Here is a 14,266-nt window from a genome sequence, read left to right on the forward strand (position 1 = left end):
ATAGGATTAAGGCGAATTTTTATTTTAGGTACTTTGAAAAGTGCTAGAAAAATACGTTCGAAAAATAACAAATATTGTTCACTATTCAAATGCCTATTTTAGCTTCCATAATTATAATTTTGAAAATCGGGCTTCGATCAGACCGACCTGCAAAATGTTCTCTTATTTTGAATAATCAAACAAAGTTAACGAAATCCGACTTTTCCACAGGGCGTGAGAGCTTTTCTTGTAAGACGTGTTTTTGTGCTAAAAACGCATCGGCTCCAAAGCCTTAAATTACACTTAACATAATATTATTATTACATTTTAATGTCAAAAATATCGATATTTAATTTTTGATATTATTTATACAATAAATACCCATCCGACATATTATTTAAGACTCGTTTGTTTTGGATTTCCTAGTGTCCTTTGAAAACAATAAATAAAGATGACGTTCGACGATTCCGTAATAAATCAGTAGGATCACTGCCGATCATCTGCGTTCGTAGTGGATTCAAGGAATTTCGATATCCTCGGGCTTAAGACACGTTTAAAACGCGACTGTCCTAAATACGCGTATTTTGACATTCACGTACCTAATATAATTCATTTGAAGTTTCAGTATAATGGTTTCAGACTAAAATTAGCTGCACCATAAACGCTGCAATAACCTCGTCTCTATGCCTACTGAAATTTATGCATTGCACACGAACCACCTCCCAGACGAGCTCTAACATTACATTAAAGAACAACTGCAGACGATGACTTTCTGTTGGACTTTACGCAGAAGGCGGAAATTGTGCGGAACAAAGACTGTTCCCGTGGGCTGAAAGGACTGTGAAGGCAACTCGCTAATAAAACGTTATAATAATATAATATTATATTATTATAAAGGCAGTGCGCGCAGTTTCGAGTTACACGAAGATGTTAGGAAATTATTGTATTGCATTATTCACAAGGTAGATACTTATAATAATAATAATAAAAAAAAAAGAAAAAGAATGATTGATTACATAACCAACCGTTGGCCGGGCAATGATTAATTCGCGTTACGGTTTTGACATCGTTTTAAAGAATATAATATTATTATTATTATTATAACGAAATAGATTATAATATTAAAGTAAATGTTTGATTTGGGTACCTTGAGTATTTAATAATATCGTATTATAATATGGGTCGGTACTATACTACTATTCAATTGTATTTAGTCGAATATTAAAAAGTCAATTAAGTATTGTAAGATGTCAGAACTTAACTATAAAGTGTAAAAATATTAATTCGATGTTATACCGTATTTAATTGAAGTTCAATAGAAATCAGAATTTAAATTACCATTTGTTTTTGCTTAGATCATAATATCAAATGTTCCAAACAACAATATCTTATTTTTATTTAATTGCATTTATAGATGGAAGAATTCGAATTGGTTGTGTCGTTTCTAATTTACAAATAATACCACACTGATAAATTCTAACAACTTTGCTCCGAATCTTACTACGACTTACACTATTCCCGAGTAATCGATTTGGACTTTTTTATTTTCCGATTGAAACTTTGCAGCAATAATTAGTAAATTCGTCAACATTTAACAGATTATAATATTATTAAAGTACAGTTTGAAAATTGAAATCAAATGTATTTATTTTTTCTTCAAAATCTATACTTTAAGCATAATTTTATATATTATAAGATCAGTTTAATTGCTTTTACCATCGATTAAAGAACATATTATATTTGATGAATAATATTACGCTGACAACACCTAAGGTAAATTGTAAACTTTTGTTAAATCCTATTAAATACTACATATACTTATAGCTTAGCTCAAAAGTAAAATAATAATTTGTTATACTTAGACGGAGTTCAGTTTAGTTATATGTCACTGTTACCCACATAATAATATATTACAATTATGTGTGTGGTACGCAGTGCATAATTATACTACTTTGCTAATCATTTTTTGTTTATTAATGTATGATTATATTTATATCTGTAATTGTCATTGTGTATAGAAAATTATAATTTAAATGAGTAATAGTGAAATGTCTGAAATAATTTCTATAGGTGAATAGCTTAAAAAGGTCCATATATTATAATATCATAAAAATTATACCATAGTATATAAAAAAAAATGCTAATATAAGTATTTGGTGAACATTTCGCAAGTATCCAATACTACCTAACCTAATGTGCAGCTATTGTTTTTTGAATAACAACAAAATAACAAAATCGATTTCGTCGTAAACTAGTGTTTCGTAAACAATTTCGTTTTTCCCGTTATCTGTTTTTGTTTTTTTCCCGATAATTTTGAAAAGTACTGGGAATTTAATTTAATCTAAGGACAGGCTAGATATAATTTTATACCAGAAACCACACTTAATATTGAAACAGTTTTGTGCATTGGGCTAGAAAAAGTGTCTTTAGAGACAAAAAACACAAATCATTGTAATACCAACAGATTCGTATCTCCGCTCGACGTCCAAATATTATTAAATAATGTCGTTAATACGACTAGAATTTTACTTATATATTCTTATACTATTATATTTAATGGCTTACAATTGTTTATTTGTAATAGCTTTAGTAATATAAAGTTAATGTTGACCTTGATACATTTCGTATGCGATCAGAGCCGATGCGGTCCTATTGTTACACGACCATTATTGTTGCCATTTTTGATGCATAATATGTGTATCCAACTCTTTTTACATGATTTGCATAGAAAAACATTTTATATTATAATCATATATTGACATCGTTGGCATTTACGATCCTTTGGATGTATGGCTTACAGCCTATACATTTGAATAAAGTTTGTGACGGAGGCGTTATAATAAACATAAGTACTACTGTTGATGACAAAATACTAATTTATCGTCGATTAATATTCAGTCGAGTCTCAATAACTCGAATCACGATGGAACATAAAAATAAATTCGATTAATGTATAGTTTCGAGTTCAACACCTCAAACACCAGTTAAAAACACTTCGAGGGGTGGTAAGACAAAAATAAGAGTAACCGAGGTTTTCGAGTTTTCGAGACTCGACTGTAATAAATAATAATAACAATAGTAATAATATTGAACCCGATCATAGTCGTAACCTGCACAATTTCGTACGTCATTTCCTGAAACCTGTCTGTTTGTATTTGAATTGTTACAGGTATGCGCATATTGGTCATGTTGCTTTTGGACACTTTGCCGATGTTGGGTAATGTGCTGCTATTGTGTTTCTTCGTGTTCTTCATATTTGGAATCATAGGAGTGCAGCTGTGGGAAGGGATACTTCGACAAAGGTGTTTCTTGAAGCCGCTGCCAAACGTCACTTATCCCAAGTAAGAAAAACTATATCATAATAATATTATATTATCTATATATTACAACGTATACCTACCGCGGGATAACGCTTAAACGATCGTTTCGTTATATTGCACCTAGGCAGTAATTGATTTAGTTCTGTTGGTTATGGGATTTTTTTAATGTACTCCACAGTTGACGAATCGCACCTTATAATAATATACATCCAAAAATGTTTATATTTCATACAACTTATGTCAAAAAATATCTACATACCTATAGTGATTTCTTTCCAATATTTGTTTTTTATTTGTATTAGGTTGTATACGTGTACCTAATGGATACAATTTTTTGGTACATTCATAATAATCAATAATAATATTATGATATGAAATGTTATTTTATAACATTTTGATTGTTAATAATATTTTTGTTTTATAATTTATCAAAACACAATTTCGGCTTCCATTAATTTTAAACATTTTTCTTATTCATATTATCATTTTATATTTTTTATATTACATCAAAAAATTTAGTTTTTTAGAGAAAGACGTAATTTTCTGGATTTGGTCCGGGTGCCAGATTCATAGTTTGATTGTATTATCATTTAATATTATATAAACATCACTATTTCCCATTGTTAATATTATTCACTTCAATACCATCGTCAAAAATGCATGTAAGTAGTTCTATAACAAAATAATATCATTATTAAAGCGGTTACGTACTTTTGTCATTATTTACGAATGATAAAACAATGTTTGGGTTCATTGGATGATGTATAGAGAAAAAAGTTATCGATTTCACTATTATAATATTATATTATATAATAATATGGCAGAACGTAATCAGTGATTTTTTCGGAACTTAACAGGTGTATCCGCCAACCCGGTATATTATATTTATGTAGAAAATATTATTCCGAAATCCATTACCTACCTCTAAGGTTCTAGGTAGGTAACGAATATTTACTGATGGCAGAGAGGTGAAAATACCGTTTCCGGTTCCGGTAAATGACCCTTTTTTATGCTGATCATATGAAGTTCAATTGATTTTAGTATTTTAAAACGTTGTACATTTAATGTTGGAAAAAAATCAATTTTTTTCGGTAAAGAAAATATAATTTCAACGTAGTAAACACATTCAATACACATGGCTTTGATAAAAATGTATTAAAAAAAAAAAACAATTATTTAAGGTGAAAATTGAATTACATGCTGAAAATTAAAAATGAATGCAAAATAGTTCGTATAACAATAATCACATATAGAATGTATCAAACTATAATTAGTAGTCGTATATATAAATACATTTGTATCGTAGCTCCTAATAAAACCCATTCGGTTAAATACATAGTTTTATTTTATTTTTTAACGATCGATTTGTATTGAATAAAAAAAGTAATAACAAGCTTGAGTAGTTACTTAAAAATTTAAATCACGAAATTATAATCTAGTATGTATATGGTTTGTTTTATTGCAAGTCAATTGCAGAAACAACATATTATTTAGGTCAAAAAAGCTTTTGATGTTTTATTATAAAAAAAAAAACACTTAAGTACTAGACTTAAAATAAGAAAGATAAGACAAAAAAACGTTTAACTTGGTAATTTAAATATTTAATACTTATGTCAAATCAAACAGTCAATAAAAAATCACTTTAGCTATGATGAGTACGGTAGCAAAAATGTAAATTTACCAATAAGAAATTAAGTATGGGATTTTTTAAAACTTTAGTCCAAGTTTTCTTCATATTAAATTATACAATTCCCATATTGGATTACGCCACCTGTGACATCATATTATGGACCATCACGTTTATACACCGACACAGTAGGTAAGGTTACAAATTATATTCTTATAAAAAATTCATTTTTTTTACCTTCATGTCATTTTTTTCACCATTAAAGGACAAACATTTTTTTTTAGGACCTAGTCGCAAAATACAACCAACCCATTTCTCGCGTTTTTTTTTCAACTCGTTAAACAACACTTGACTTTAACTGCAAAAGTCGTATGCCACCGATTGTTTTTTGCCCGTTTCATTCGTTATATTTTACTGTACGTTACAATTTTAAGTCCTCTATTTTTTTAAATTAAACTTTTCTTTGAGTCCTATTAATTCTTCACTTATTATTTAATCTTATTGAATTTACTTTACAATAAAGTTAAAAACTTTTAAAGATTTATGGGGACATACAGTCGTTTTAAATTGAAACACTTATAGAACATCGTATTAATTTTCATAAATTAGTCTTATAAGTCATTAAATATTCATACGTTTACTTGTGATGAATTCTGATTTCTGAAGAGTTCGAGTTCGGAAAGGCGCTTATAAAGTTAAACTAAGCACTTAAAGAGTAAAAATAATGTGTAGGCCACATAATATTATATTTTGTTGACATGAAATACGATTGCATATTACATTTATTATTATAGAATTGGTTACATACATATTTGTTGTATTAATATCTATTATCATTGTATAAGAAAACCGATTCTGAGCGAAAACGGTCAGTCAACCTATGATATTATTAAGTATATTTGATGATATTATTGTGAATAAAGTAATTTACATACATATACTATTTACGTGGAGCCTTGTTTTAAATTTTCAATCCTTAGCTATAAAAATTGAATATTTTATACATTTTTAACTACAAAATTATTATTCAATTTTAAATTTAATAGACGATTATCAGAATTTCTATTCTATAATCAATAATAATAATATATAACAACAACATTCTATTTACTGAATAATTAATCAAAATTGGTAGTGTTACCAATAGTTGGCTTCTTGCAATCAAAAGTGTGATTCAATATATATATATAATTTACATTTAATATACCTATTTACTTATTGCTAAACCGTATCGTAGTACAACACATTGTTTAAATAACAATATTATGTTCCATTAATATAAACTTTGAACTTTTACACCGAATAATTGTTGAATTTTAACTTAAAGCTGAAATCAGATTTGTTTGAACTAGCTAGGAAAAACAATTATTGAGTAATAACATCCATTGTTTATAATTCCAAAACCTCTATTAAAAAAAAATGTTCATCAAAGTGTTCACGATTTATGTATTTCTCTGATTTGAATAATTTTTTTTATTAAGTTGCATAAACTCAGAATTTAACATACATTTTTTAATACGGATTCCTTTAGCCATAATTTCAGAATATTACTAAGCAATGAACACACTATAATTTATCGCATTTAGGTCACTGAAATGTATCATTTTTTTGTAGTGTGGATTCCTGATTTTTGTTTAAATAAATCATACAATTTAATTTATACTGTTACTTTGTTGACCATTAAAGTATAAGACGAGTTGAAAAAGGTTTAGTTGAGATAACGATATTGTCGGTTTAACATAAATTACTTTATGTACAGCAGGCTAAATTATTTGAGTATCTTGTTTAATCAACTTAATTTAAACGAAAACCTGGTTTTTTTTAGTATAATAACGTTAAACTAGGTACTTTGTGTACATTTTGTATTATCTTTTTAGAATTTTGGTGGATATTTTTGATAAGTACATTTATCGATAATTGTTATTGTTCCACTCTTCAATTCAAATTAAACTGTGAACCTTTATTTAATATTATTTGAGCAACCTATTATGATGAATAATTTATGTAAATTAGTAATTGGAGATTATAAACTAATTGAATGAATGAAGTGTGACTCAATCATTTTGAATTATTTCGATTGCAATAACACATTGTTCTAAAAAGTATTTAAAGTGTTTTAAAAAGTTCTAAATTTATGGAAATTCGTAAAATACATGTATTATTTAACAGTGTTACATATTATATTTCGTTAACATATTTTAAATTTTATGTCACTTAATTTCGACTTGGCTCTGATTACAATAGTATTTAGTGATTTAATTTGAGAAAAATATATATACCTATTATAGTCAAAATGGATAACAAATCTTAAATATAAAATGGCTGAATAAGAAACACTCTTTTTAGTAATTGTCGAGCTATTATAGTTTCATACTAAAAGCTATTATAATTAAAAAAAAAAAAAAAAAAAAAAAAAAGAAACACTCTAAGATTAAACATTTTTAAATGGTCATTAAAAATTGAAGATAATTTAATCTTTATTTAATAATACAATAAGAGCTAACGGAGAGATTTTAAAATTTGAGGCGAGAATTTTTCACTGAAAGGAATATACGAGGAAATTAAGAAGACCAGTCTTATGAAAAAAAAAATAGAAATTTATTGCATAAAGGTAATTTAAGCCATTATTTGTTTGAATAATGTTATGATCATTTGGAAGTTTACATTAGTATGGATACAAGAATTAAAGGAAACAATGAATTAAGGAGAAAGATAATTATAAGACTAAGGAAGTTTTGAAATCAAATCAACTAATGACCATCTAGAAATATACATAAAATATTATATATTTTTTTAATTTAACAATATGTATAATACATGCAATATATGGTCTACTTTTTAATATATAAATACTTAAGTTTAAAATTTCACATTTCTGATAACTAATCATTAGTTATACCCCCTCGGACTTTTAAAGGTTTAAATCCTATATCGCCCGAATAAAATTAATTTATCTTTATTCTATTGTTTTCCGTTTTCCGTCAGTTGATATAATACCTATGTACCTAATACAAACCCAATTAAAGTGATTTATTATATGGTTTTCTACTTATTCATTCTAGACATAATTTTGATGTAAACACAAAACACTGCAGACAGATTCAACTAAAATGCATAATGTCCTATGTAAATGCAATATCGTTAACATTGGTATTCGTATTTAAGTGTTTACACATCAAAAATATGTCCAGAATTAAGGAAGCAAATAATGATTTGCAGATCATAAAGTAAATCTTTATATTAATTGTGGTCATATTATGTATTTGGTTTAAAGATTAGTGGTTGAAAAAACAAACTAAAAACACCCTCCGAGTCAAAAAGAATATATTGATAATAATTGATATTATAATTTTTACTGAAAACGGTACAGTAGTTTTTGAATGGAATATAGGACAAATGAAGAAACATTAACTTTTATTAAAAGTCAATATACTTTTATTAGGTATAAGTTAAAAATCATCCTCGAGTCTTAAGGTATCTATATTTATGTAACTTGCATTGTAAAGTTTACAATGTAAACGAACTTGTAGTTTTGTGAGTCAATATAGAGCAGTGGTTTTCCAACCTATGGGCCGAGGCACGCTTATGTAGTCCGCGGGCAACGTGCAGGTACTTGGCCGCGGATGCCGGTCGAGGGTCTAAGCAAAGGGTCGGTAAATTTTAATTGGCTTCATCGTCGAGATTTTTGTATGATTTTATATAACTCTGATGAGATTAGGTAATTTAATATTTTTAATCTATAATAATTAATAACCCCCCTATATTCTTCATAATATTATGAGTATTATAGATGTTTATAATTTATACAATTATACCTGTATATTAATAGTAATAATTGGTCCTCAACATTTTTTTTTTACACAATTGGTGGTCCGCACAACTGAAAAGCTGCAGTATAATAGAGGATGAATCACTAACAAAAAAACAAACATTAATTTTTTTACAGTAGAAGATAGATACCGAAAGTATATTTTGGTATATTATATCATATTATAATTTCTAATGAACATTTAATATACTAAATTTATCGTTGAAGTGGTCAATCGCACTATATAAGACGACGTTAATAAAAAGTAAAATTTGAATTATTTCTAGAACTATAGAACCCATATTCTTACAAATCAAAGCTACATGGGAATCAACTATACCTACATTGTCACTCAAAATACACATTAACGTAAATGGCTATACAATGAATTCTTACCTGCATTATAATCGACTATGGCGTTTGCGGCAATAGATAGAATTACACAACAAAAACTGTTAATCTGAATCAATTATGTTTATGATTTTATCAATAAGCATTATTTAACAATATTGTTTTCCATAACGAGTAAATTGTATTCCGTGAAGTTATATTCATAATAATAACAATAAAGAGTTTAGAAAATATAAAATAAAACAAAAACGTCGTTGAATCAGTAAACATTTATGAGATTGCTTCTGGGTCAATTACAGTGGTTTTAGATATTTCACAGTATTTCAAAAAAGCACTCGCCTTTATTTCTCTTCAATTATTCTTTGATGACGTTAAATCGTTTTCGTAACTGTTTTTTTTTCTTCGACCACTTTCTGAGTAGGAGTTATTCAATATTTTAAAACACACGCTGCGTTAATAATACTACGGTACCTAATATGGTGTTCAATTTTAATTTTCCAACAGTTAATATTCGGATAGCTTACTTAAACAGTATATTATTGTTTAATATTATTGATTTCAAAAACTCTGATTTAAGTAAGCACTTAACGTCCGTAGAATGATCACAGACATATAGACCAATAGAGTACATAATATACGAACAAATATTTAATAACGAGTCTTATAATAACAATTACAAAGTTGTTTATTTCAAACAAGGCTTTTATATTTTGATGATTTAAACTTATTTTACGTATAAACTTTTTCTTAAAGTTCATCTAAAATAATAAATTGAACAAGAATCGTTTTATTTCCCCGATAAGAAATGTAATGTATTTTGTTTTTCCATTTTCAAATTCAACATCGACCATACGGTCAGTCTATATTTTCATTCGACCTACGACGATTAGTTTATCTTTCACATAGGTACTTAATATATACAATATACATAATATATAATGTATAAGGTATTGTATTTATATAGCTATTTTTATTTTTTGCAAAAGCCATCATGGAAATAGTTATAACAAATAAATGCTCTGAGAGAATTGTTTTGAATAGGTATTGAATTTCCATACTATTGTAAAATATATTCATCAACAAAACAATTAATGCAAATAAGGCTATTTTACAAGTGTACCTATACTATACACAGTGATTCACCAAGTATGTTCACATCCAATTTTTCGTTGAATAATTAATTAATTTAAATTCTTCACCAAGAATTCTCACTCGTTATTCAATTCTAAATTACAATAAAAAAAATTGGTTATTATTCGAAAATAATTGTTTGTACAGCCACGGGACTCAAGATGATGTAGACAATCTGAAATCTGAATCAATATTTGAAAATATGATCAATTATTATACTTAAAAATTCAAATCATCAGTGCTCGATTGCGAGTCACCCTTTAAAAATACTATGAAAAATGCAATATACATATAGGGATGAGCAAGCGAACCGGAACAAATACGTTAAGTCGTTCTGTACACAAACATATTATATAATATAATACAATATTATATATTTAAATGTAATATTATATTGACGAAGAAAAAAGTTTTAGTGTACAAATATGTGTTCGTTACACGTAAGATCTGGAAATAACATTTTACATTATAGCTCGAAATCAACGTGCGTTAAAAAGTCGAACGTAATAATATAAACAATAAACAAGTTTTCAAAACTGAGAAAACTTATCCATGTCAAACGTCTTTAAAACGACACGAAATACGTCGTCTACAGAGAAAACTGTATAACAGTACAATTCTATACATTGTAAAAATATAATAATATAAGTACCTAATAGGAACCTGGTATGGCATTTGAAACCATATATACCAAGCAAGGATATGTTTGACACAATAGTTGTCCGCTCTATCGTGAGCAGTTTGCCACTGACAACCATTAAGTCGAGACTTTATCGTTTTCTCCCTGGCAATGGGCATATAGGAATGCAATTCTTACTCCTTTAAATCGAATAGCATCGGATTAATAACATAATAATTATAAGGTAAGATTTTTTTTTAGAATTTATATTTTAAAAGACGCCAAATAAATCTCATTTATCACAAAAAAAATTGTTTTGTCGTAGGTACGTGTGTTTTTATCGTTGCATAATTCGAAAAAAAGATCGAATTTTTCACTCGACTTCCATTACAATAAGTAGGGTAATCCCCTGTCGACTGCCATTCCACTTTCATTAACAATATTTCAAATTCTAACAAAAAAATTATATTTATACATATTAAATGGGAATATTTTTTCAAATAACACTGTTTTAACTTGATATAATATAGTATATGTACTTTGATTAGTTTGCGCAAAATAAACTTGCCACATTTATCATGTAGTTATGTTGGTTACGCTATACATAGATATTTGAAGTATTAAAAATGATAATGTAATTTAGTTTACTTAAATTGTAAAATTGTAAAATTGAGATTTATTAATATAATATTACAGTGTGCTGTATTTCAGAGTTGAGTTTCATATAAGACAACTATTATTTTACATTATATTATCTTGTATATTAGAATATATTCGCACAAATTTTATATTTCTGATTAAATTAAATATTTTGCGTACGACTCATTAGTGTTTGAAGTCTGAAATATTTCACCGCATAATATCGTGAAATACCGAATTTTTATTAACTATTTCACTATTTGGATCTACTGCCTCACAATTCACAAATATAAGCTTCCCAGTTTAGAAGATAAAATTAAATATTTTCACTGTATATACTAATATCAACGCAATATTGCTCCTAAGTATTTATTACTTATTTTACATTTTGATTGATTTTAATAAAAAATAACGCAAACGAAATATTTTCAATATTGCTAAATAAAAGTAAAAGTATAATAATATAGGTTATACCAAATATTATAAATTTAAAACGGAAAAAAAAATTATGAAAGTGAAATATTTAATTTGTTTTATTTAAATATTTTACAAGATTAAAAATAATAATGAAAATAAAAATTGAAATATTTGACGACATTTTCAAACACTATATAGGTAGTCTACAACACGTTATATTTTAATAATATGAATTTTTGTAGGACATTTTTTATTTTATTATTTGAATGCCAAAGAATGTCAATAAGACGAATAGGTATGTATATGTTATATAATATTCCGTTTATTTGTACAATATAATTGTTAGTAACTTATCCAAAACGCAATAGTGATTTTTAAATCCATTTTTGAGTATTCTAGATCGTTTGATAAGAGTTTAAAAGATTATTATGTAGTTCTAATTTTATATGAATAGCATAAAAATCATTCAAACTATCGAACATAATGACATTAGGTACATATTACCAATATACAACTTACGAATAAATAGATTTTTGTAATTATATTGGCTTTTATAACTATACATAGGTAAGTACATACATTTTTAAAATATACCTAGAAGTACCATTTGTTTTTAAGCACCGTTATTCAATTGGCAACGTGTTTTCTATTATGGGCTTTCAACGAAAGAGCGCTTTGTATTAAAACATTCATAGAATCCATTTATAGTGGCTACCTTGATTGTCCGTCAGTATAAAAGCCGATTGTAAAAGTTTAATTTTTATTTTCTAAAAATCCATATACTAGTTTATTTTTATTTATTGAAAAACGAAATGACAATTGTTTTATTTGATAGATTTACTGATATCAAATATATAAAAAAGCATTCATTTTACAAATGCAGTTAAGAAACAAGCAATTATTAGAATTACATTGACGCTATAAATAAATATTATTATTATATATAATATAATTTAATCATTTAAATTGTGACCAACTAACTGTTTAAAAGTATTTCAAGTAATAAACCTACGAAACAATATTGTTGGGTAAACCAATAAAACTAATAAATATTCATACATTTATAATTGTATAATATTTCATAAATGTTTCGAAAATCATTTCAAATAATGTAGTAAAAAATAGCATTGACCAGTTCGGTAAATTATTAACTGAAAATAAAGTTGTGTATTATAATAAATAATTCAAACAAATAGATGTGCCTATTAAAAATGTATAGAATAATTTAACACAAATAGGAGATGAAGTCCTTAATTTTAATTAAAGTGTGGTTTGTCTGTAATCATATTAAAAAAAAAAATGTATACTTTTGTATAAAGTTGTAACTGAAGTGGATTTTTTTTTATTATATTTCAAGTTATACATTTTAAGCTCAGCACGTATGGACATTTTTACTGTTATTAAAAATAATATTTTTAGCTAAATTTTTTCCAATTCGTACATTTTTAAATTAATTTTGGATTATTTTCATGTTTTGATTACAAAATTCGATAAGAAAGTTATAACCTGATTACTTTGAGTATATAGGTTGAACATGTTTTCAATAGATTAAGATTTAGCCAACAACAAAATTTATTGCAATATTATCGAACTGAATATTTTAGTTTTTCTTATAAATTATTTAATATTTTCAACCACAATAAAAAAGTAAAGTTTCCAAAACATTTTAGGTAGTCCTGAAATTATTTCAAATGTGTATAGTTATAATTTATTGTGTATGGTAAACATTCGATACTTATGTTATTAAAATATATTATATTTTAAGCTGTCGTAGAAGTATTTAGTAGTATAAGTCCTAAATAATTAAATGATTATCTAAACGAAGGTAATTGAAAAAAAAAACAAATTTACAACTGCACTTGTAAATAGTGGTATCGTGTGTTTGACTTGTTTTGAATTATTCAAATGTTACAAGCAGAAATTAAATGAGTTTCGAAATATTAACAATATGTCAACACTTTACGTTATACATATGTATGCTGTTATAATTTTATTATAATTATAACTATTCTAATATTACTATGTTAATCAGTTCATGTTTGTGTTTGATAAGGTAATGTCTGTATCTAAATGGATAATAAGTGGAGCACGTCGGCGCATTGTTTGTTATTTTGTAATAACTTATTATGATAATAATATTGATTAAACAATTTAAGATTTGATAATAAAAAACGACATAACAGCAATCGAGTGGAATTAATTCGTACTGCAGTTATGAAATTCGGTAATTTTCATTAACATTATAATCTATTTTTTGGATTTTGATATTACATTTTTAGTTTAGTTGTAAACAAACAATTACATCTTGACTAGCTATACCTTAGGTGCACCCAGGTATGGGAGTATAGTACTTTTTTTCAATACCAGAAAAACAT

At 26.4% G+C, this 14,266-nt stretch overlaps 1 protein-coding gene across 4 annotated transcripts in view; it reads left to right on the plus strand.

Annotated features, from left to right (window-relative positions):
* LOC132950081 (voltage-dependent T-type calcium channel subunit alpha-1H-like) overlaps positions 1-14,266 on the plus strand; it is a 311,428-nt gene that overhangs the window by 95,242 nt on the left and 201,920 nt on the right. For all 4 annotated transcript variants that reach the window (XM_061021301.1, XM_061021304.1, XM_061021302.1 and 1 more), the window contains one exon: positions 3,149-3,320. In XM_061021301.1, the coding sequence (XP_060877284.1) occupies positions 3,149-3,320 (172 nt within the window). The remainder of the gene's footprint in view (positions 1-3,148; positions 3,321-14,266) is intronic.

Source organism: Metopolophium dirhodum, chromosome 8 (assembly GCF_019925205.1).
Source record: "Metopolophium dirhodum isolate CAU chromosome 8, ASM1992520v1, whole genome shotgun sequence".
In the NCBI taxonomy this organism is placed as follows: domain Eukaryota; kingdom Metazoa; phylum Arthropoda; class Insecta; order Hemiptera; family Aphididae; genus Metopolophium; species Metopolophium dirhodum.